This window comes from Sciurus carolinensis, chromosome 5, assembly GCF_902686445.1.
Source record: "Sciurus carolinensis chromosome 5, mSciCar1.2, whole genome shotgun sequence".
Taxonomy (NCBI): domain Eukaryota; kingdom Metazoa; phylum Chordata; class Mammalia; order Rodentia; family Sciuridae; genus Sciurus; species Sciurus carolinensis.
Window position 1 is genome coordinate 125354977 of NC_062217.1, and position 22073 is coordinate 125377049.

Sequence of the window (22073 nt, forward strand, 5' to 3'; positions counted from 1 at the left end):
TAATTAATAAATGGTTTACTGAAAAATTTCCACTTCCACTTACTTTATATATTTCAGTCCAATCAGCAGTTGCTTGAGAAAATGAAATGTTGTCTAAATCTCTTTAATAAACATAACTAAGAGAGGGAAATTTTATAAACATGACCATGGCAGTGTACATTTTTATGTGCTAGTTGTCATATCTTTGAAATTATGTATAAACTGATCATAAGCAATCAAGTATCTGCAGAAGTATATGTATAGTCCAACATATTTAGAGAACATATTCTAGAAGTTTTTTAATTTAATGATTTAGCCCATATGTTCTGTTGTCTCCTTCCAGATAAATAAAATCAAATGTAATCTTTTTTAACAGCTTTACAGAGGTATCTGTGTACCATTAAGTCAATCTATTTAAAGTATACAATTCAATGGTTGTTATTATATTTACAGTCCTGCAACAATCAACCATAATCTAATTTTAGAACATTTACATCACCACAAAAAGAAATGTTTTACCCATTAGCAGTATTTCTCCATGTGTCCTGGATTTAATCTTATGTTCACATGTCTTATAGTAGTTTTTAAAAAAATTTTTTTAGTTATAGATGAACACAATATCTTTTTTTTTTTAAATATGGTACTGAATATTGAACCCAGTGTCTCACATGTGTGAGGCAAGCACTCTACCACTGTGCTACAGCCCCAGTCTCTATAATAGTTTTAATAATATCTAAGCATTATGGCTATAAACAAGGTAATTGTACCTGATTAGACAAATAATATATCTTGTTCATTGATATATGTGCTGGAAGTTCTAAGTTCATTTTGATCTCTTGCTCATACCTCCCATCCACTGTAGTTGTTCAGAAGGGGGTCTTTTAAGGGTTTATTCTCATTTATTTCTTCTGTATATAATGCTACTACGTTTGGGAGTCATTTCTTATTTGAAATACTAGGGTTTTTTCCTGATTTGGGTAGAAATATGGTAGATGGAATTTGTTAAAAATTATATTTGGTAAAGTAGGATTTAAAAATGAAGACAGCCTTTTTCCTTTCCAGTATTTACCCAGGAAAGCAAGTTTTCACATAAATTCAAATATCATGCTATTCATTTTCAGACCAATATTGGTTTCTCACCTAATAAATAAGGATCTTTTCATTCTAATCTATTGTGTTTTCTTTCTAGTCTTTAGTAATAACTTCTTTAAGCTCTAGACTTTATCTCTTTTACTATTATTGTTGGCATATAATTAGGGATATTAGCAAATCCTAAATAGTTGAACATGTTCTGAAAATAAATTGCTGCTTTTCCAAGTAGCATTCCTCTTGTCCTCTATACAGATTGCTGGCAAGTGTTTCTTTAAATCTCAATAAGCCCTTGGATACTTTTCTCTGTAGGTCTCTCCCATCCTCCCCATAACACCTAGACATCTAGTTTCTGACCAATCTCTCAGTCCTTTTCAGCTCTACTATCCCACCTATTCATTTTGTAAGTTCATCTTTCAAAGTATTTATTTCTGTCTTCATTCTATGAAGAATGTAAGATTACCTGAATTATTTTATTTCTAAGTTTAAGGGATGTGACAAACAGTAACAAAATATGTAGATGTAGAATAACCCATCAAAATGTTATTAGTTCGTCTTTTTTAGAATGATATAATAAATAAGCACTATATAGTCTATTATTTATCCATCAAAAGTATTTTTTATAGAAATGTAGCTTATTCTAAATTTAACAGTTAATTTGAAAGTTATGATAAGCTAAATTGAATTTTAAAGTATTTTACCTACTAATGTCAACTAACATTTCTCAGGTTGATATGCTTCATATGGTGTTTATTAATTTTTTCTGAGTTTTGAACCCTATTCCTAAAATTTTTTTGATTGTGACTATGTATTTCTTAAATCAACAAGAATTGGTCTTTGTAAAAATATATTAAAGTGTGGAATCAGATTCAGTGATAAAATGATGTGACTTAGTGCCAGCTAGTAATAAGCAGAATTTTTAAAAATCATTCAAATAGCATTAATTCATTTATCCTTTAAAAAAAGAATACATTTATATTTAACTACCTGAATATAACCAAAGAATTCTTAGTGCTCCTCTATAGATATACCCTAATTTTCATTTTCTTCTCAGTCTGTCAAGATAGTGATTGTGACATTTTAGAGTAGACTATAGTGTTTTCACATCCTCAGATGAACTGAGTTCAGACCACACTTTGTAGGAAGTTTGTTATACAGTATGTAGACATTAGTGAGAATCACAATGTCCACTGGCTTATTAGTTTCACAGATGCTTCACTAATACTTAGTATACTCCTGGGCATATTAAATTATCATATCCTGATAGCAATCCTGAAACATGCCAGTCTTATAAAACCATATTTCTGAGAACTAAAGCAAGTATCAGTGAACCATATCTGACATGCCATGTTAATTTCCATAACTATCATTACTGGGAGTGGTAGTATTTCTAAGGCATGAAAAATCTCAATAAATCTACCTAATTTTTTTAAAAAATAACAAAACATCTTACCTTATTACTGGGTTTCCAAACATGAGGCCTGGTTTCCTTCAGTCCCACTTGAATCATTTCAAAAATAATAAGGATCTCTTTTCTCTTATTATGAATTGTTATTTTCTTAAGTGTACAACATATCCAAACACATATTTTAATTATTTTGATTTCTTAGTGTATAGTGTTCATAATGCTTTCTACCAATAGCATATTTACATATACAAATGATTTTTTACCTTAAGTAGAAAAGACATGGCTGACAGATACAGATTTATTTGTTTTCTTAAATTGCAGCAAACTATTCTGTGACTCTTTTGTGTATTTGGGGCTATTTTGTAGAGAAAGAGTTTTGTCAAGCAACATTTTAGGGATATTGGCCTTTTGCACCCTTTCCTAAATAAACTTAAACAGAAACTTGCACAGCCAAAAATAAAATATTTATTTGTAAATTCTCACCTTCATGTTATTAATAATAGAAGGAACACCTTTTTTAATTCTATAGCCCCTTCCCCCCAACACAGCTTTTAGATTATAGATAAACTTCCCAGCTCAGTAATTAACTGAGCTCAGTCATTGCACCCTGTATCATGTGATTTTTTTCAGTGGAATACATTATTAGAGCACTTACACAGCCAGTCTAGCTGCAGCAGCCCAGGCGGCAACAGCAGTGCCATTTTTCACAAAGAAAATGTTGAACAGGAGCCAAATGTTTGGTGGCAGTCTGTTGCTAGGAAATCAAGGTCCTGAGGCGATTAATGACAAAGCAAGCAATAACAAGAAGGCAGAATTATAGATTTAAAAGAGAAAAAAGTGGTTGGTGTTATAATTACCCAAAGAAATCCGCACTCATTAAATTGGCTGTTTTTATGATTGACTTTAATTGGAGGTTAGCTCAGATATTTAGCTCCTTTCCCACCCCTTTAAACACACACAGGCACATAATCTGTAGAACTGCAGACTTGTTTTTCTAAGCATTGAGAGGAGCTTGCCCTGTAATTTGATCCCCACTGACAGATGCATTTTCTATGCTGCCATTTTGAATTAACCTATTGTAGAACAATTTTCTTCAGCCCTGTTGAATAAAACATCCAGTCTGATTACCTCCGATGGATTTGATAGAGTAAAAGAATGTACTTCTCATTGAAGTAGATTGTTTGCATGGACTCTACTTATTTTGAACTCTGCCAATAAGCACAACATTTATAATAATTTTTCAAGGAAATTTGTGGAGAAAAGGTAATGAGTATTACCCTGTTATAGTTTAATGTTTGGGTCTCTGCATCAAAATAATATTCTAATAAGACTGTATATTTCCAGTAAGATTTTCATGAGTTTAAGAAAAAATAAATAAATCTTCATTTAGACTTGATATTTTGGGGAATGGAATCTTATATTTATATGGTCTAAAATGACCATTCTTCCTCCACCATCAACAGTATTTTAATTTCGGGACTTAAAGCACTCAATTACAGAAATGTTTGTGATAAAATACTTAACTGAAATGTTTTTAAGATTGGCCTGTTTCAATTTTCATGTATTTAAAAATCTTTTATTTAAATGTTCTAGGATTTGATAAAGCATTTTACTAGAAAATCATCAGTCAGATTTTTAGGCACAATACCAGAGGAAGCATCACAGCTTATTTACCTTTCAGAAGCTTTAAGAATAAAGTTACTTGGTGCCACTGCTCTCCAGATTTCTAATCAAACCCTAGAACAAAAGAGCCAAGCACATTCTATCTGACAATACACACACTGCTAATCAGATGCCAATGCCAAGCTGTCTGCTTTGTTAAATACTTAGCTTCCTAGAGGCAGGAAGACAGCTGCTATAAGTATGATGAAATTTGGTAGTTCAATCTATTTTTGCTACCCTTGGGCTACCAAGATATCTGTTAATTTAAACCACCCCAATTGGTACACTTTAGGGAGTTTTTTAAAGAGTTTGTAATTAAAATGATAAAACAACATTATTACATTGAAGACCTTCTGTAAGTTTTACATTTGGCAGATACCTACTGAGATAACCCCAGCATGTAATTTACAATGATGTAATGGTTGTAATTGCATTTTGGGGAACAAAAAAAAAGAGAGAGAGAAAGAACTATAGGAGGCAACTGCTCCCATTAGAGAGTTTTGAAATCTGCTTCTATTTCCTTAAATCTACTCTGTCCCCAAATTGCCTACCTATAATTGACTATAGTGGCCATGAACCTTAAGATTCTATCAGATATTTTATAAACTTATCAACCCAGACGCTACCACCAGGGGGAGAAAGCTAAAAGCTTAAAGTCCTTAACTGATCATGATACTGCCAGCAAATAGATTGTACTGCTTAGAGCTGTAGAGTTAATCACCTCCCCTAGATAATTCTGCTTTGGGGGACATGATTCTGAAATTGTATGTGAAACGTGTATATGACACATTATTCAATGTAAATAAAATAGAAACTTTGATACTCAGGTGAATTTTGATGGGGCATTGGGTATAGAACAAATAAGCAATCTGAAGATTTTTACTATTTTTCTCTGTTATCTAATTGAGAAGCTATTCTTCTGCTTTAGATTTGTGAAATTGAACAACTGTTACAGCACATCAAGATCTAATGATTGGGTTGGGGATACTCAGTGGTGGAGCACTTACCTAGCATGCAGCATGTCGCTCTGGGTTTGATCCCCAGCAGCATGGTGGGGGCAGGGTTGGGGGAACAGAGAAGACCTAATGATCATATAACTGATAGAGCAAATTTTACAGCATCTATGGTCGTTTTACAGGTTTGTTTTTTTCCTTTGTTCTTACAGTGTAGTTTTGCTTTTAATATTTCTATAGTAAACAGTTAAAAATTCAGTTCTGGACATTTTTGTAAGCAGTATTGGTAGGTTTCTACCTTGGAAAATACTTTATAAATGCAAAATGTATGTGCTTGGAGCTAGAGGCCAGTTCTCTGGACCAAGAACAACATCAAAATTGTTCTCATAATCTTACAGATTTTGGAATAACACCATGGAAAAGCTAATTTAGGAATTTAGGTGTTTTTCTCTAGTCTAGAACTATAAATTAATAGGTTTAAGCTCTTAATGCTCGTGATTTTTATAAAGCAATTCTCCTTTAATTTAAAAATTAAGCATCTCTCTTATAATTTTATGTTTTATTTTATGAAGAATCATGAGTTTTAATAAATACACTGACATTTTAATAATTTTAGATAGAATTACAAATTATGGAAAGGAAAGTGGTTGACTACAAAAAAGATACAAACAGCAATTGTTAGTGTGAGGGTACTGTTCTATATGGTGTAGTCATAAATACATGATTCTCTGCATTTGTGAAAACCCATAGAAATATATATTATAAAGAGTTAACTTTAATATATACAGCATTTTTAATATTGAGGATCCCAGTGTGGAGTGTAGACTGTGAAAGTTAATCTAATTATATTATAGAGGTATAACATAATTTCATTAAAGGGGTGGGGGAAAGACCCTGCCCTAAATAACTGGAAAGTGGTATTTTGACTGGAAAATATAAGTTAAAGTCTTTGGAACACTATAAAAATACTATATCCTAGTTGGTAAAATTGTTTCTCATAGAGATATGAGTTAATAATTATGAACCTGCTTTGCATGTGTGCTGGGATTGAACAAATAAATAGATTGATGATAGAAACCAAATTTCTCACTGTCAGAAAAGTAAAATAAGCCAGTGGGTACAGCTAGAATGAACCTTGCAGTGTGAACTCATGTTTACTTTAATATATATTTCCTCCTCTAGAAGGTAGATCTTTCCATTTCTCTTGAGAATGTGAGCCTGATCTAGTGACTTCCATCCAAAGAGTTGACCTGGAAGCAGGAAAAATACTAATTTTACTATTTTCAGTTGAGAAGGAAACGATTACAGATACATCTATACATGGATTAGTATACATACATATTTTTCCTACCTCTGCCACTGAGAGGGCCTAGAAGCAGTGATATCCCAGTAACAACAAACAATCCAATACCCAGCTATATTTTTTTAAATCCCATTTTCCAATAAAAGATCCCAGAATTCCTTAAAGAAATGACTGGTTCTAGAGCTGGGGTAGAGCATACAGTGTCTTAGAGTGCCAGAAGTTAAGGGAATATTTAAGAAAAAAAAGATGGAACATGCAAAGAGATGGGTACAATGTGAACGGGCTTCCAGTGTGAATGAACTATTAATGGCCAAAACTAAAATAATGTAAGCCATAAAATGAAATATATAGCATTGGGTTAAGGCCAGATTATAAAATAAATACAAGTTCATAGTGACATAAAATGAATATGATTAGATGATGGAGAAGAAATAAATCTTTCTTAAAGATTTCCCATAATATATTTTTCCCTCCAGAAGGTAGATCTTCTTTCCATTCCTCTCAAGAATATAAGCCTGATCTAGTGATTTTCATCCAAAGAACTGAGCTTGGAAGTGGGAAAAATACTAACTTTCCAATTTTCAGTGGAGAAATCTGCCAAATCGAGTCAACCAAGTTATCCTACCAATGAGAAGTCACCAGTGAGAAATCATGTCAAAAGAAGAGGAGGAAACTTTACCTCTCTCATATTCTTCCCCTAAATGTGTAGCCTTAATGTAATCATGTGGAAAATGCCAGTCAGATCCAAACCAATGAACAGTCTAACCTTAAGAATACTCTTCAAAACTACCAAAGTCATGAAAAACAATAAAAGACTAAGATCTTGTCACTGACAAGAGGAGACTACAGAGATAGAACAAGTAAATATGATGTGACTTCTTAGATTTGATCCTGAATAAAAAAGAATAGTAGTTTAAAAACTGGTGAAATCTGAATGTGTAAAGTCTTGACTTTATTTAATAGGAATGCACAATGTTGGTTTCTTAGTTTAGACAAGTATACCATGAATGTTAATCTTAGGGAACACTAAGTGAGTGGTACATGGGAACTTTTCATATATTTACAATTTTCCTGTTTATCTAAAATTATTCCCAAATGAAAGCTTTACTTAAAAAATTTAAAGAATATCTGTATACTTACCATTCACATAAAAAAATAAATTACTACCAGAATCTTTAAATCTCTGTATCCCTTATTATCACATACATTTCTCTAACCCCAAAATATCATTATCCTGAACTTTGTAATTATTATTTCCATGCTTCTCTTTATAGCTTAACCACCTATGTATCCCTAATAGCTCTTTTACATTTCTTAACCTCTTATATAATTTCCATTTGTTTGTCAGCTTTGTTACATTTTGGATAATTTCTAATATATCTATCTTCTGTTCTGTCTTCAGCATTATCTATTACTCTGTTTTATTATTCTGTCCATTTAAATTTTTTATTTTTATTTTTTATTGTTGATGTACCTTTATTTTATTTATTTACTTATTTATTTATACATGGTGCTGAGAAACAAACCCAGTACCTCATGCATGCTAGGCAAGCCCTTTACCACAGAGTCACAACCCCATCCATATCCATTTAATCCTTTACTTCATTTCCTCATATTGTTTTTTTGCTTTATCATTTTGATAAACTCTAACCCCTTTCTTGTTTATTTTCCTCTCTTTTGTTTCTTTAAACAGATTAAACCCACTCTCTTAGCCTAGCTAGTATTTAAACGTTGCGGTTCTGGTTTTCTGTCTATTGTTTCCACTGGCTTTTACTCAAACTGCCTTGTTTTCCTGTATATTAGTTCATATTCATTATTTGTGGTAATTTCTGAGGCTGAAATGAAGATACATTTTCAAAGAGAGTATTTGTATTTGAATCTGCCAAAAGCCTGGGGATACTTGTCAATCTGGGAATACATTCAAATAAATTTGGGACTTAAAGTTTTGTGGGCTGCATAGGTAATATGAGTTTCAGATTCATAAACTTTCATGAGGGTAGGCTTGTGGTTAAATTTTCAGGGAAGATATTTTTACTTCTACCCAGGATCAAGTAGGAAACTGGCTAATTTCCTTGCTCATTCCTTCTGTGGGTTAGGCATAATTCAGCTTTACTCTCAGACTGAGCTTATAGCTCTTTAGTGTCCCAGTTTTATGTGGGGGGTGTCTAATTGGACAGTATACCTTAGGGTTTATCTGCTAAACCTTGGACTCAGTGGTGTGCTGGTCAATATTTTAAAACTGGTTCTCCAGAAAGAAGTCTCGGTTTGTCTTATTTCCCAATTTCATACTATGACTGATTTCCAGGCTACTAATATGAAGTCACTGAATGTGAAGTTGGGAAAAGCTATGTATGGTTAGCTTTCGAGCTGTCTCCAGCATACCACTGCCAGTTTTATACATAGCTGTGAAAACTGAAGCTCAATTCACAGGGCTTGGCATATCCCCCAGAATTAAAGACATTTTAATGTTTGCTTACCTTCCCGAATTTTCATTTTTACTTTGTTTCACCCTTCTGAGTATTGTGTTATCTCCCCATCGATATATTTCAAAAATTATTCTGTGGTTTTCTTTTTATTTTAACCCTGCAATTGTTATTTATAGCAATAAAGCCATGTTAGGATACCTAATTGACTTTATTGCCAGAAATAGAAGTCCCTCTTCTTATTTGCAAATGTAACTTGTTTTTACTTTTTGAGAAATAAAGTACATAAAATATTGAACCATAATCTCCATTATGCACACATTCATTTCATGTGCATATCTCTGCGTTATTACATATTTCTTATATATACTATTTCATATGATTTTGTTTTATATTTAAGGAATGTTTGCTTCTGTCATAACATATTCCTCTACAACACCCTTGCCCAGTTACCTAGGAGAGTAAACATAAAAATCTGTACAGATAGGAATTAGTATTATCAAGAATCCAATCCTTATGGTGCTTGAAAGTAATTTTCCTGAAGTTATTTATTGCAGTATTGCTAATAACTGTAAAATATTTAGTACTGTATAACCAATCATAGAAGAATAAACTGGCACATATGCACAATACAATACTATGTTTATGAAAACTGTATTTTTATAAACAGATACATTTTTTAAAAGCTAAAAGAATAGATAGTGCTACTTTTTTATTACCTGTTATGTAATAAAAAGGAAGAATAAAACATGTATATGCAGGAAAGATAAAACAGAAAACAATAAAATTATAAGAGGTAGAAGGGAAAGCAAGGTAGAAGGGATAAAGGGGTTAGTAATACTTCTTAGAGTGTAGTCTTTTGGTATTGTTTCGAATTTTGAAAACATGTTAATGTCCTGTGTTAACACAGTTAAATAAAAATAGGATGGGAGACCGAAAAAGGCAAACATACTAAAACAAATTAACGCTGTATAGATGGATTGAATTGGAGCTATCTGTGTAAAGGTCCTGCTGTACTTTGGACATTGAATGTCTCCCAAAAGGCCGTGTGTTAAAGGCTTAGTCTCCAAGGTCGTACCATTGGAAGATGTGTTAGACCTTTTTTTTTTTTTTTTTTTTTTTTAAATTTTTTACAGACTTCATTTTGATTCATTGTACACAAATGGGGTACATCACTTCGTTTCTGTGGTTTTACACAATGTTAGACTCATACCATTCATGTAATCATACATGTGCATAGGGTAATGATGTCTGTCTCACTCCAACATTTTTCATACCCTCCTCCCTCTCATTTCCCTCTACATAATCCAGAGTTCCCCCATTCTTCTCTCACTCCCCACTCCCCCACCCCCATTATATATCATTCTCCACTTATCAGGGAAAACATTTGTCCTTTGTTTTTTTGGGATTGGCTTATTTCACTTACCATGATATTCTCCAATTCCATCCATTTATTTGCAAATGCCATATTATTATTCTTTATGGCTGAATAATATTCCATTGTGTATATATACCACAGTTTCTTTATCCATTCATCTATTGAAGGGCATCTAAGTTGGTTCTACAATCTAGTTATTGTGAACTGAGCTGCTACAAACTTTGATGTGGCTGTTACTGTAGTTTGCTGATTTTAAGTCCTTTGGGTATAAACCGAGGAGTGGGATAACTGGGTCCAAAGGTGGGTCCATTCCAAGTTTTCTGAGGATTCTCCACACTGCTTTCCAGAGTGGCTGCACCAGTTTGCAACTCTACCTGCAATATAAAAGTGTACCTTTTTCTCCACATCTATTATTGTTTGTGTTTTTGATAATAGCCATTCTAATTGGAGTAAGATGAAATCTTAGAGTTGTTTTAATTTGCATTTCTTTAATTACTAGAGATGTTAAACACTTTTTCATATATTTATTAATTGTCTGTGTGTCTTCTTCTGTAAAGTGTCCAGTTCCTTGGCCCATTTATTGATTGGGTTCTTTGTATTTTTGGTGTAAAATTTTGTAAGTTCTTTATAAATTTTGGAGAGAAGTGCTCTATCTGAAGTGTGTGTGGAAAAGATTTTCTCCCTCTCTGTAGGCTCTCTCTTCACATTCTTGATTGTGTCCTTTGCTGAGAAAAAGCTTTTTAGTTTGAGTTCTTCCTATTTATTGATTCTTGCTTTTATTTCTTGTGCTTTGGGAGTCTTGTTGAGGAAGTCTGATCCTAAGCTAACATGATGAAGATTTGGGCCTACTTTGTCTTCTATTAAGTGCAGGGTCTCTGGTCTAATTCCTATGTCCTTAATCCATTTTGAGTTGAGTTTTGTACAGGGTGAGAGATAGGTTTAATTTCATTTTACTGCATTTGGATTTCCAGTTTTGCCAGCACCATTTGTTGAACAGGCTGTCTTTTTTCCATTGTATGTTTTGGGCTCCTTTGTCTAGTATGAGGTGACTGTAGTTATGTGGTTTTTTTTCTCTGTGTCTTCTATTCTGTACCATTGATCTACCTGTCTATTTTGGTGCCAATACCATGCTGTTTTTGTTACTATTGTTCTGTAGTATAGTTTAATGTCTGGTATTGTGATAACTCCTGTTTCACTTTTTCTACTCAGGATTTTTTTGGCTGTTCAAGGTGTCTTGTTCTTCCAGATGAAGTTCATGATTGTGTTCTCTATTTCTATGAGGAATGTCATTGGGATTTTAATTGAAATTGCATCAAATCTATATAGCACCTTTGGTTGAATGGCCATTTTGACAATGTTAATTTCGCCTATCTAAGAACATGGGAGATCTTTCCATCTACGAAGGTTTTCTTCAATTTCTTTCTTTAATGTTCTGTAGTTTTCATTGTAGAGGTCTTTCACCTCTTTTCCAAAGTTTTTTTTTTTTTTTTTTTTTTTTTTTTTTTTTTTTTTTAGGCTATTGTGAATGGAGTGGTTTTCCTACTTTCTCTTTCAGAGGATTCATCACTTATGAATAGAAATGCATTAGATTTATGTGTATTGATTCTATATCCTGCTACTTTGCTGAATTCATTTATTAGTTCTAGAAGTTTTCTAGTGGAGTTTTTTGGACCTTCTAAATACAGGATCATTTCATCAGCAATTAGTGACAACTTTAGTTCTTCTTTTCCTATTTGTATCCCTTTAATTTTTTTGGTCTGTCTAATTGCTTTGGCAAGTGTTTCAAGGACGATGTTGAATAGGAGTGGTGAAAGAGGGCATCCCTGTCTTGTTCCAGTTTTTAGAGGGAACACTTTTAATTTTTCTCCATTAAGAATGATGTCTTTTGCTTCACGGATCATTTTAAGTATGCAGATTCTAAACTCTTTTTCTTTCATTTCTATTGCCATGCTGTTATCGGATTCCATCACAATAGCATCTTAGTTTCTTAGGGACACTTTCTTCCCCTGTTTTTTCATATTGTTTCTATATATTCCCCTCTAGCGGTGAAGATCAGAGATACTGAAGTTCCCCCACTGCAGGCTTATTATGACCCTGCAGTTTTCCACTACTTCTCCTTTGAAGGGGAGGTCAATATCAGTAGCACTCAATACAGAGAAAATGCAGACCTGAACCAGAGAGCCCCTATAAAAACTTTAACGTTATTGTAAAGAACAGGTTGAGTTTGATTACTGTTCACAGTATTTCTAGTTGTGAACAAGAGGATGGGGAAGGGTGTAGGATGTTAGTGAGTAAATAGAGGTACCTGTCAAAGGACTTCCAGTCTCCTGTAGGTGTCTCAAGAAGGGAGCCACCCTTCCAATGATAATGACCATGCCCTTAGGAATAATTCAAAATGCCTACATCAGCCTCCAAAGAAGCTAGGGAGCCCCAGTGAGGATGTGCTGAGTCAGCACAGAGACAGGAGCAGTGTCCCTCAGCAACAGGGTGGCAGTTGAGCAGGCTCAGTTACCAGTCTTGGGCCTCAGAGGAGGCTGGGGGACTCAGCACCGGGTCCATCCGCGATGAGTGGGGACGGGCTCAGCAATGGCATCCTGTGTTGGACCTTTAAGATTTAGGAGGTGGGGACTTATGGAAGGCTCTTAGGTCATTGGGGGTGTGCTCTAGAAGGAAATGTAGAACTCCAGTCTTCTTTTTGCTTACTGGCTACTAAAGTGAGTGGTTTACTCTGCTACATGCTTCCTGCCATTGCCATCCACCACCACCTCCAGATCCAAAAAACAGTGGGTCCATCTATCTTGGATGGAAACTTTAGAATCATGAACTAAGTAAACTTTTTCTCTTATAAATTAATTTCTCTCATTACAGGGAAAGAAAGTTGACTAATACGTAATTTATGTGTTTATGTTGATGTACATGTGTGTGTATTGGTGCACGTACATATGAACATGTGGCTTTACATTCATTTATTTCTTACCTCTACTGCTGAAAGTACAAAGGAGCAAAATCACACAATTAGTAATGATAAACCCACCACCATTTCCCTCTGTGTTAGTTTCCTAGAACTGCCATAAAAAAATTACCACAGTCTTGAAACAATAGACTTATTCTCTCGTTTGGAGTACAGAAATCCAAATTCAGGGTGTTGGCAGGTTTAGTTCCTTGTGGGGAGGAGTAGGAACAGAGAATTTATTCATGCCTCTCTCCTAGATTCTAGTGGTTGCTTACGATCCCTGGAGTTCCTGGCTTTGTGGCAGTATAACTCTGATCTCTGCCTCCATTTTCACTTGGCATTCTCCCTGTGTGCTTCCAAATTTTCCTGTTTTTGGGACCACCTTCATTGGATTAGGGATCACCCTATTCCATTCTGACCTCAAATATAATTACATCCACAAAAAGCCTATTTCCAAATAAGCTCGGGTTCACAGATACCAGGGGTTAAGGCTTGAACATATTTCTTGGAGTACACATTTCAACCCCTAATACCTAGTGAAACCAAGGCTCCTAATTGAAATAGCTGGCTTCAAGTCCCCAGGTAGTGCAAAATGAACCTAGAAGATTTGTAATGTCAGAAAGTAAGGAAATACTCAAAAGTAAAATGGATAGTTTATCATAATTTTATAGAAACTAACTTGAAGGGTTTCCCACTGGTCAAATTTAGAACAATTTGAGCATCAAAATAATTAAATATAAGAATAAATTATGAACTATTAGAAATAAAGGAATTTATGAGATAATACCATTCATGGATGAATAGGTGAAAAAGGAAGATATTTTGCTTATGATAGAATATCAGTGGTTGATTGGCAGTTGTGGAGTGTGTGCTATGGTTGAGGGCGAAAGAAAGCCTACACAGATTATTTTGCAAATCATCAATTTAAAAAAAAAAATCGGAAGGTGCTTCCAGCAGACCCTGGCGGCTGAAAGCCGGGGCAGAAGTGGTGGTCAGGTTCAAAACATTCCTGTCCCGGTCCCGCCGAGGCGGCGACTGTGGTGGGAAGAAGGAGATGTTGGACGTGCTGGCCTTTCGCCGCTGTACATTACAGCCTCATCTCAGCTCAAAATGAACTATATGCCCGGCACCGCCAGCCTCATCGAGGACATCAACAAAAAGCACTTGGTCCTACTTCGAGATGGAAGGACACTTATAGGCTTTTTAAGAAGTATTGATCAATTTGCTAACTTAGTGCTACATCAGACTGTGGAGCGTATTCATGTGGGCAAAAAATATGGTGATATTCCTCGAGGAATTTTTGTGGTCAGAGGAGAAAATGTGGTCTTACTAGGAGAAATAGACTTGGAAAAGGAGAGTGATACACCCCTCCAGCAAGTGTCTATTGAAGAAATCTTAGAAGAACAGAGAGGGTGGAACAACAGACCAAGCTAGAAGCAGAGGAGCTGAAAGTTCAGGCCCTTAAAGATCCGGGTCTGTCAATTCCTAGAGCAGATACTCTTGATGAGTATTAAGTCATTGCTCGGAAGCTATTGCTTTGGAGAATAGGGACTGTCACTGAGTGAGAGTGACATCTTGGTCACCTCATACATTTGAACAGACTGTAGAGTTTTGAAAAATTGTTTTTATTTTTACTTCTTTCACATATGCAACATGAAGAAATCATGTGGGTTTTTGTTTTTTGTTTTGTTTTTGTTTTTGTTTTTGTTTAGTAACAATCATTGTTTAAAGAAAGAGTGGCATGGACTCCTTTCACACATACGTCACTGTGGAGCCAGCAACCACGTCTTTATATTGCTTTTTATATCCCAAATTAGAGTTTACGGAGGACATTTTTCATTGACTTGTAAATAAAATATGAATCTCAGGAAAAATAAATAAATAAATAAATAAAAATTTTTAAAAAGTCATCAATGGATGCAAAATCTAAGAAGACATGTGAAGATCAGGATATTTGCATGGTCTTGCAATTGAAAAAATGGCAGTGTGATACAGTGATGTTATAAATTGTGCAAACTATTCCAGTTCATTTGATTCTGAACAATTTCATAAATGCATGAAAAAGATAGAATTATTTTAGATATTCACAGAATCTTTAGTCAAGTGATCTAATTACCATCATTCATATCTGTATTAGAAATAGTAAAGGAAATTATTAAAAATATATCCATTAATTCTTTGAATCAAGTTGGGATAATTAATGGATTTTGATCCAACAAAAGTTTCATGAGAAGGGAAGTAGGAGGAATAAGAACTATCTAATATAGAGGGAAATCTTTGTGGTATGCTGTAATCACTTATATAAATATAAGATGAAAGAAAATTTAATTAGTTGTGCTTTCAAACTTGGAGATCCAAAAGGGTAATTCTCTCAATACACTGAAAGAAATTTATCTCTCAGAAGCATTCATTTGTTTAATCAACAAATGCTGGGCGTGGTGTTAACACCTATAATTCCAGTTACTTGACAGACTACGGCAAGAGGATCACAAGTTAGAGGCCAGCCTGGGCAATTTAACAAGACCCTGTCTCAAAGTAAAATAAAGGGTTAGAGGGCTGGGGATGACGCTCAATGGTAGAACACTTGCCTAGCATGTTCTAGGCTGGGTTCAATCCCAGGGCCCTGGGCAGGGGCAGTGTGTGTGTGAATAATTGTAATCAACAATATAGGCCATATTCTCTGAGCAACTGGTAATATTAACAGCTATTACTTAGATAGCACTTACTCAGTGTCATGTACCATTCTAAGATTTTAACACATATTAATTCACTTATTTCAAAGAACTATATGAAAAAGATATGATGATTACCTCTGTTTTACTAACGAGATAACAGAGTCACAGAGATGTTATTTTTCCTAGGTTTTATAGCTAATATGTGGCAGACTCGGGATTTGATCCTAACATTGTTTGTTTAAATACTTTTTTAGATGTCAATAAACCTTTATTTTATTCATTTATTCTTACGTGGTGCTGAGAATCGAACCCAGTGCCTCACACGTTAGGCAAGCGCTCTACCACTGAGCTACAACCCCAGCCCCAAAGCATTGTTTTTAATTAAATCTTTTTAGAGATAATTTATAACTTTGTGTGCAGTTGGAAGAAATAATACAGAGAGATTCTTTACCCAGTTTCCCCCTATTATTGTTTGGATATGAGATGTCCCCCCCTCCCCCAGAGCTCATGTGTAAGACAATGTAGGAATGTTTGGAGATGCTGTGATGGTATTAGGAGAGTGGTGACCTAATCAGTGGGTTAATCCACTGGAGTAATAATTCAAATGAATAATTTAAATAATACAGAATTTGTCATAAGTCTATAAAAAAGAGCTTGAAGAGTTTCCCCTTTGTTAAATTTAATATTTATCAGGATAAATTTAGATAATTCAAATTTAACTGAATAATGGGTGGTAACTGTAGGCAGGTAGTGTGTGGCTGAAGGGCGTAGATCACTGGGGCCATGTCCTTGGGGATGGTATTATTTTTGGTTCCTTACACTCACTCTCTGCTTCATGACTGTCATGAACTGAGCTGTTTTCTTCTACTGTGCCCTTCTGCTGTGATATTCTGCCTCACTCTGGGCATAGAGTTGTAGAGTTGGCCAACTATGGACTGACTCTCTGAAAGTGTAAGCCAAAATAAGCTTTTCCTCCTCTGACTTGTTCCTGTCAGGTATATTGGTTACAGCAGTGTAAAACTGACTAAAACATTCCCAAAGTTAACTTCTTACAAATCTCCAGAAGATTATCACAGACGTCATTTACTAGCACTGATATAATGAAGATACCAATTCTGTCACTACAGCGATCCCTCATCCTGTCCATTCCTTAATCACTTGCAAACACTGATCTTTCTTTCTTTTTTTATATAATTATGTCATTTCAAGAATGTTACATAAAAAGAATCATATATTGTGCCACCTTTTGGGATTGATTTTTTTTCTTTCTCAGCATAATGCTCTGGAGATACATTTCAGATTGCGGTGACTATTGGAATAGTCCATTACTTTTTATTGACAAGTAATTTTCCAAGATATGGCTGTGTCACAATTTATTCAACTATTTACCCACAGAAAGACATTTTGGTTGTTTCTAGTTTGGGCTATTACAAATGAAACTGCTGTGAACATGAGTACAAGAGTTTTTGTGTGAACATGGTTTCTCATTTCTTTAGGTTGCTTCTAAGCTGGTAGATTGTCTATTCTATGATTTCTTCAATAAATGCAGTAGGGAATGACTTGCTCATAAGATTACATTCAGAAGAGACCTCAGGAAGTAAGGGGAATGCACATTTCAAGGAAAGGAACAAATTCTTATGGTGGTAATATGCCTCCAGTGTTTCAGACTCAGCATGGAGGGCAGTGAGACACATAGTAAAGAGAGTGAAAGGAGATGAACTCTGAAAGGCAGCTGTGAGCCAGATTTATAAGACACGTAGGACTTGGTAAAAGTTCTAGATTTTCCCAGTGTGAGAGGCAACCATTTGAGTAAAGGAGTGGTATATTCTGAACTGCAGTCTAAAACCACTGTGGCTACTGTATAGAAAATAGGTAGTAGGTAGGCAAGGGTTGAAGCAGAGAAAACAATTAGCAGGCTGTATAGTCCCTGTGAGGGATGAGGTGGCTCAGACTAGCAGTGGGAGTATTAAGGATAGGTCAGGTTCTGGGTATATTTTGAAGGACATCTCATAGTTTTTTTTTTTTTTTTTAATGGATTGATGGTTGGATATTTGAGGAGAGGAGGCAAGAATGACTTATTTACTAAGTCAGGAGAATGGCTCATGGAAACCAATAGGTTGCCTTATTCATTTATAATAGAAATTAAATTGTCACATAGACCCAGGTGTTTGTGCGTACTTAATCTGCATACTCTCCATTTAAAAGTAGAATGACATTGGAATGTAAATATATTCTCTATTGTGAACACAAAATTATGATAAGGGGGCTTGAATAAACTATAAAAGAATCAGAATACAATACATTTTATTTTTTTTAGTCTGGACCTACCAAAGTAAAGTCCATAGACAGAAGACTTTCTAAACTCTTTGATAGGTAGTGTTAACTTTGTTTTTTTGTCCCTCTGTATAGCATATCAACAGGAATACCACCCCTACTCCTAACATAATCTTTCTCTTGTTTTGTTAATATATTCAAACAGGCCATATTACTTTGCAGTTTTACAGTTAACTAAAAGTTCATCTTAGTATTCTTTATTTCCATGCTATTGAAGGGTGTCTTATATGGCATGAATAATGATAAGTGACTGTAGTCTTTTTTTCATTTGAATAATTTTAGTATTGTTACTAGTATTTTTGAGACTCAGTATAGTGATATGTCATTTACCCAGAATGGTTCAGTGCAGAAAAGAAACCTTTAAATCTTATTTCTTATTTATAGGTGTAATGACTCAGGGTCATCAACTATAATATCTGTAATGTATCGGAGTATTCTGTAGACCTCTTCAAGTATATACATATTTGCTTTTATTTTAAGTGATTCTACACTGTTATATATTTGGGTTTTTATATATACTCTGTGTGTGTCATTGTGTGTGGTGCTGGGGATTGAGCCTAGGGCCTTCTGCATTCTGGGAAAGTGCTTTAGTACTGAGCTACTGCTAGCCCCTGTGTATACTTTTTAATAATTTTATCACTTCAGGAACTGGTAATATATCGACCTTAAACAATCTCCTCCTTTTTTATTATTTCTAACTTCTTAGGATGTGAAAAATCTAACAAGGTAGGTAGAGTAAACAAACTAAGGGCTAAACATTTAGGAGTTTGACTTTTCTGATGCCTTTTTTTCTTCCTGATTCTCTTTTGTGCTCTGCATTCCTGAGGTTTCCTTTCATTAAGTGTAATACTACTTCACAAGGTGACTAAGCAATAGCTCTGTGTATCTTTTAGTTGGAAATTCCATGGACTCTGCAAGCAAACACTGCCCATTAATTAGCAGCCCAACACAAAATCATCTGTTGATGACAGAATTACCAAAATGGATCATCCATAAGTGTTTATACTGCAAACAGTGCATCAGAAATGTCATAATCTCATTTCATTAAGAAATTTACATACACACCAGATTTTAGAGTGCTCATTCATGATGAACATCTACTTCCACACTGTTTGTGTTTGGAAACATTCAATAGCCAGTCTTGAATTTAAAAATTTAATTGAATGCTTAAAGAATTACAAGTGTTCCTTTCCTTAGCTCTAATGCTAACCAGAGTGCTTTTCTAAACTGCTAAGAATGGACTGAAGATTCTGCTGAGGGCTGTAGATACTTATCTGCCTAATTGAGCCATCATTTGTTGACATGAGGAAAACCATGTGATCTGCTTTAATGCATTTCTTAGTAACAGCAGGAGACTAGAATGTAGTTCATCCAAGAGTAAAACCAGCAACAATATCCTCAGACATGGTAAAATTGTATTGGTTATGTAATAATTTTAGTAAAAGAAGAACAGTAATATAAAAGTATATAATCATGATATAGACTGTTTTCTAAATTATTTAAATCAAATGTCTTAATCATTTAAGTCATTCTTTCAATAGCTATTCACTGATGCTTTCAACTGCTAGGTATGTTAAGGGAACTGCTGCCTTGTCAAAATTGATTGATACAAGCATAACTGATGATGGTAAAATTTGAAATTGGTATGGATTACTGAAGTAATGAAGTACTATTGAAAGTTTTTGAGTAGGCAGGGAAGTAATATGATTAAACTATTCTGCATACATTAACCTAACTGGTTGTCTTAAATTGGAGGTGAGAGAAATTAGAGAGACATTAATAAAGATATAAATAAAGATATAACTTTAGTCTGGGTTGAGGCAAGGAAATAAAAGAACCTTAAATCATACAAACAAGAAAATAAGAGTGGATACAAGGACCCTTAGAAAGGAATAGTTGTATGTAGGAGAATTAAAAAAAAAAAAATTAGATGCTACCCTCTTGGATGACTTGAGAGAATTATGACTCCTTTAGTAAATCCAGAAACCAGAGTGATTGTCTGTATACACAGTTGAGTTTGAGTACAGGAAGAAGAATACTAAATACAACTTCTTGTGGAGAGCTTTCTGTGTGGTGAAGGAAGAAATTGAAGCCAACAGAAGAGATAAAGAAGCATGGTTCTGAAAGATAAGGAGTTTACCACTGAGTGAAATGACTGATAGACTTTGATTACACGACTGACAGTGGTTTTTAAAAAATTCTCTAGAGCAAATTGGGTTGTGAGAACTAATTGATCCCAGTCTGCAATGAGTTAAATACAGATGCTCCTTGACTTACAGTAGAATTATATCCTGATAAAACCATCATAAATTGAAAATAATGTAAGTAAAAAAATGCAGTCAATACACCTGTCATACTGGGCATCATAGCTTGGCAACACAGTACACTGTGAAGTACTAGTTGTTAACTCTTATAATTGAGCAGCTGACTGGGACCTCTGGCTCCATGCCCCTGCCCAACATTAAGTAAGAGCACATTGCCTGGCATTCACCTGGGAAAAGATCAAAATTTTAAATCCACAATATAGTTCCTACAGTGTCTTTTACACTAAGACAAAGTCAAGAAATTTTAAGTCGAACCGTCATAAGTTAGGGTTCATCTGTATAGGATTTTAGAGTAACTATTTTGAAGCTTTTTAACAAGTTTGCATTGCCAGTAACATCATGGTGGAAGACCATCAGAGTTTTTATTGCATAGGAAATGGATATTGTCAAATGTTAGGAAACACTGGTTGGTTGTAGTATCCATGAACTAGTAATGCATGGTACCACCTACATATGGATAGGGACTAGCATGGGGAAAACCAATTTGTCCTTTATCACAGAGTGTTTGACAATCACTATATTACAGAGTTGGTGGTAGTGGGCTGATTTTATAGAGTTAGAGCAGTGGAAAAGAGGAAAGTTTGCTTAAAAGATTTTAGTTAGTATCAAAAGAACTTATGACAGAAAATTCTGTATTGAAGAGAGCTAAATAATGGATGAAATGGGATCAAAGGCTTGTAGATGAAGTTTTTGTCTTTTGAAAAATAAAATTACATTTAGTCAATCTTTTGTGGGTTTTTAAAATTAGATATAATGTAATTTGGTCCTCACAGGAATTCACTAAGTTAAATGGAATATGGTTGTTATAATTACATGTAAGGAGCTGCATACAGTGGCACACACCTGTCATCCCAGCAGCTCAGGATGCTGAGGCAGGAGGATCAGCCTCAGCAATAGGGAGGCACTAGGTGAGATCCTGTCTCTAAATAAAATACAAAATTGGGCTGGGAATGTGGCTCAGTGGTTGAGTGCCCCTGAGTTCAATCCCTGGTACCAAAAAAAAAAAAAGTAAGACAATTGAGACATTAAAAAAAATGTGTCTTATAGAATCACATGGTTAGGAAATACTTGTATGCTTTTTTTTTTTTTTTTTTTTTTGCGGTTCTGGGGATTGAACCCAGGGCCTTGTGCATGCAAGGTATGCTTCATTTTTGTTTTTTTTTTTTTAATTTGCCCTTTATTTTTTTTTCATTTGTTTTTATGTGGTGCTGAGGATCAAACCTAGTGCCTCACCTGTGCTAGGCAACTGCTCTACCACTGAGGTACAACCCCAGCCCTTATGCTTTGTTCTATATTGTAACTACTGCCATGTCTGAAAATAAGGGCACAAAAATAGTTGAAGAAATAATGACTGAGCACAGCCTGAATTTATTGAAAAACATTATTCTACACATCCAAGAAGCTTACTGAATGTCAGGTAACATAACCAATGTGTTATGCACCCAGACACATAATAGTCAAAATGCTAAAAGAAAAAGATACAGAGAAAATCTTGAAAGCAGCAAGAAAAAAACCTAATCATCACAAGCAAAGGAACACAAGATTAACAGCTGATTTTTCATGAATCAGTAGAGGCCAGAAGGCAGTGGTAT

At 34.6% G+C, this 22073-nt stretch overlaps 2 protein-coding genes across 4 annotated transcripts in view; both read left to right on the forward strand.

Moving 5' to 3' along the window:
* Adk (adenosine kinase) overlaps positions 1-22073 on the forward strand; it is a 474524-nt gene that overhangs the window by 219336 nt on the left and 233115 nt on the right. The window lies entirely within an intron of this gene.
* Positions 14177-14662, forward strand: LOC124985294 (U6 snRNA-associated Sm-like protein LSm1). Its single transcript, XM_047553905.1, is given in 2 exon segments — positions 14177-14555; positions 14558-14662. Coding segments are annotated over 2 exon segments (402 nt in total). The 5' UTR covers positions 14177-14258.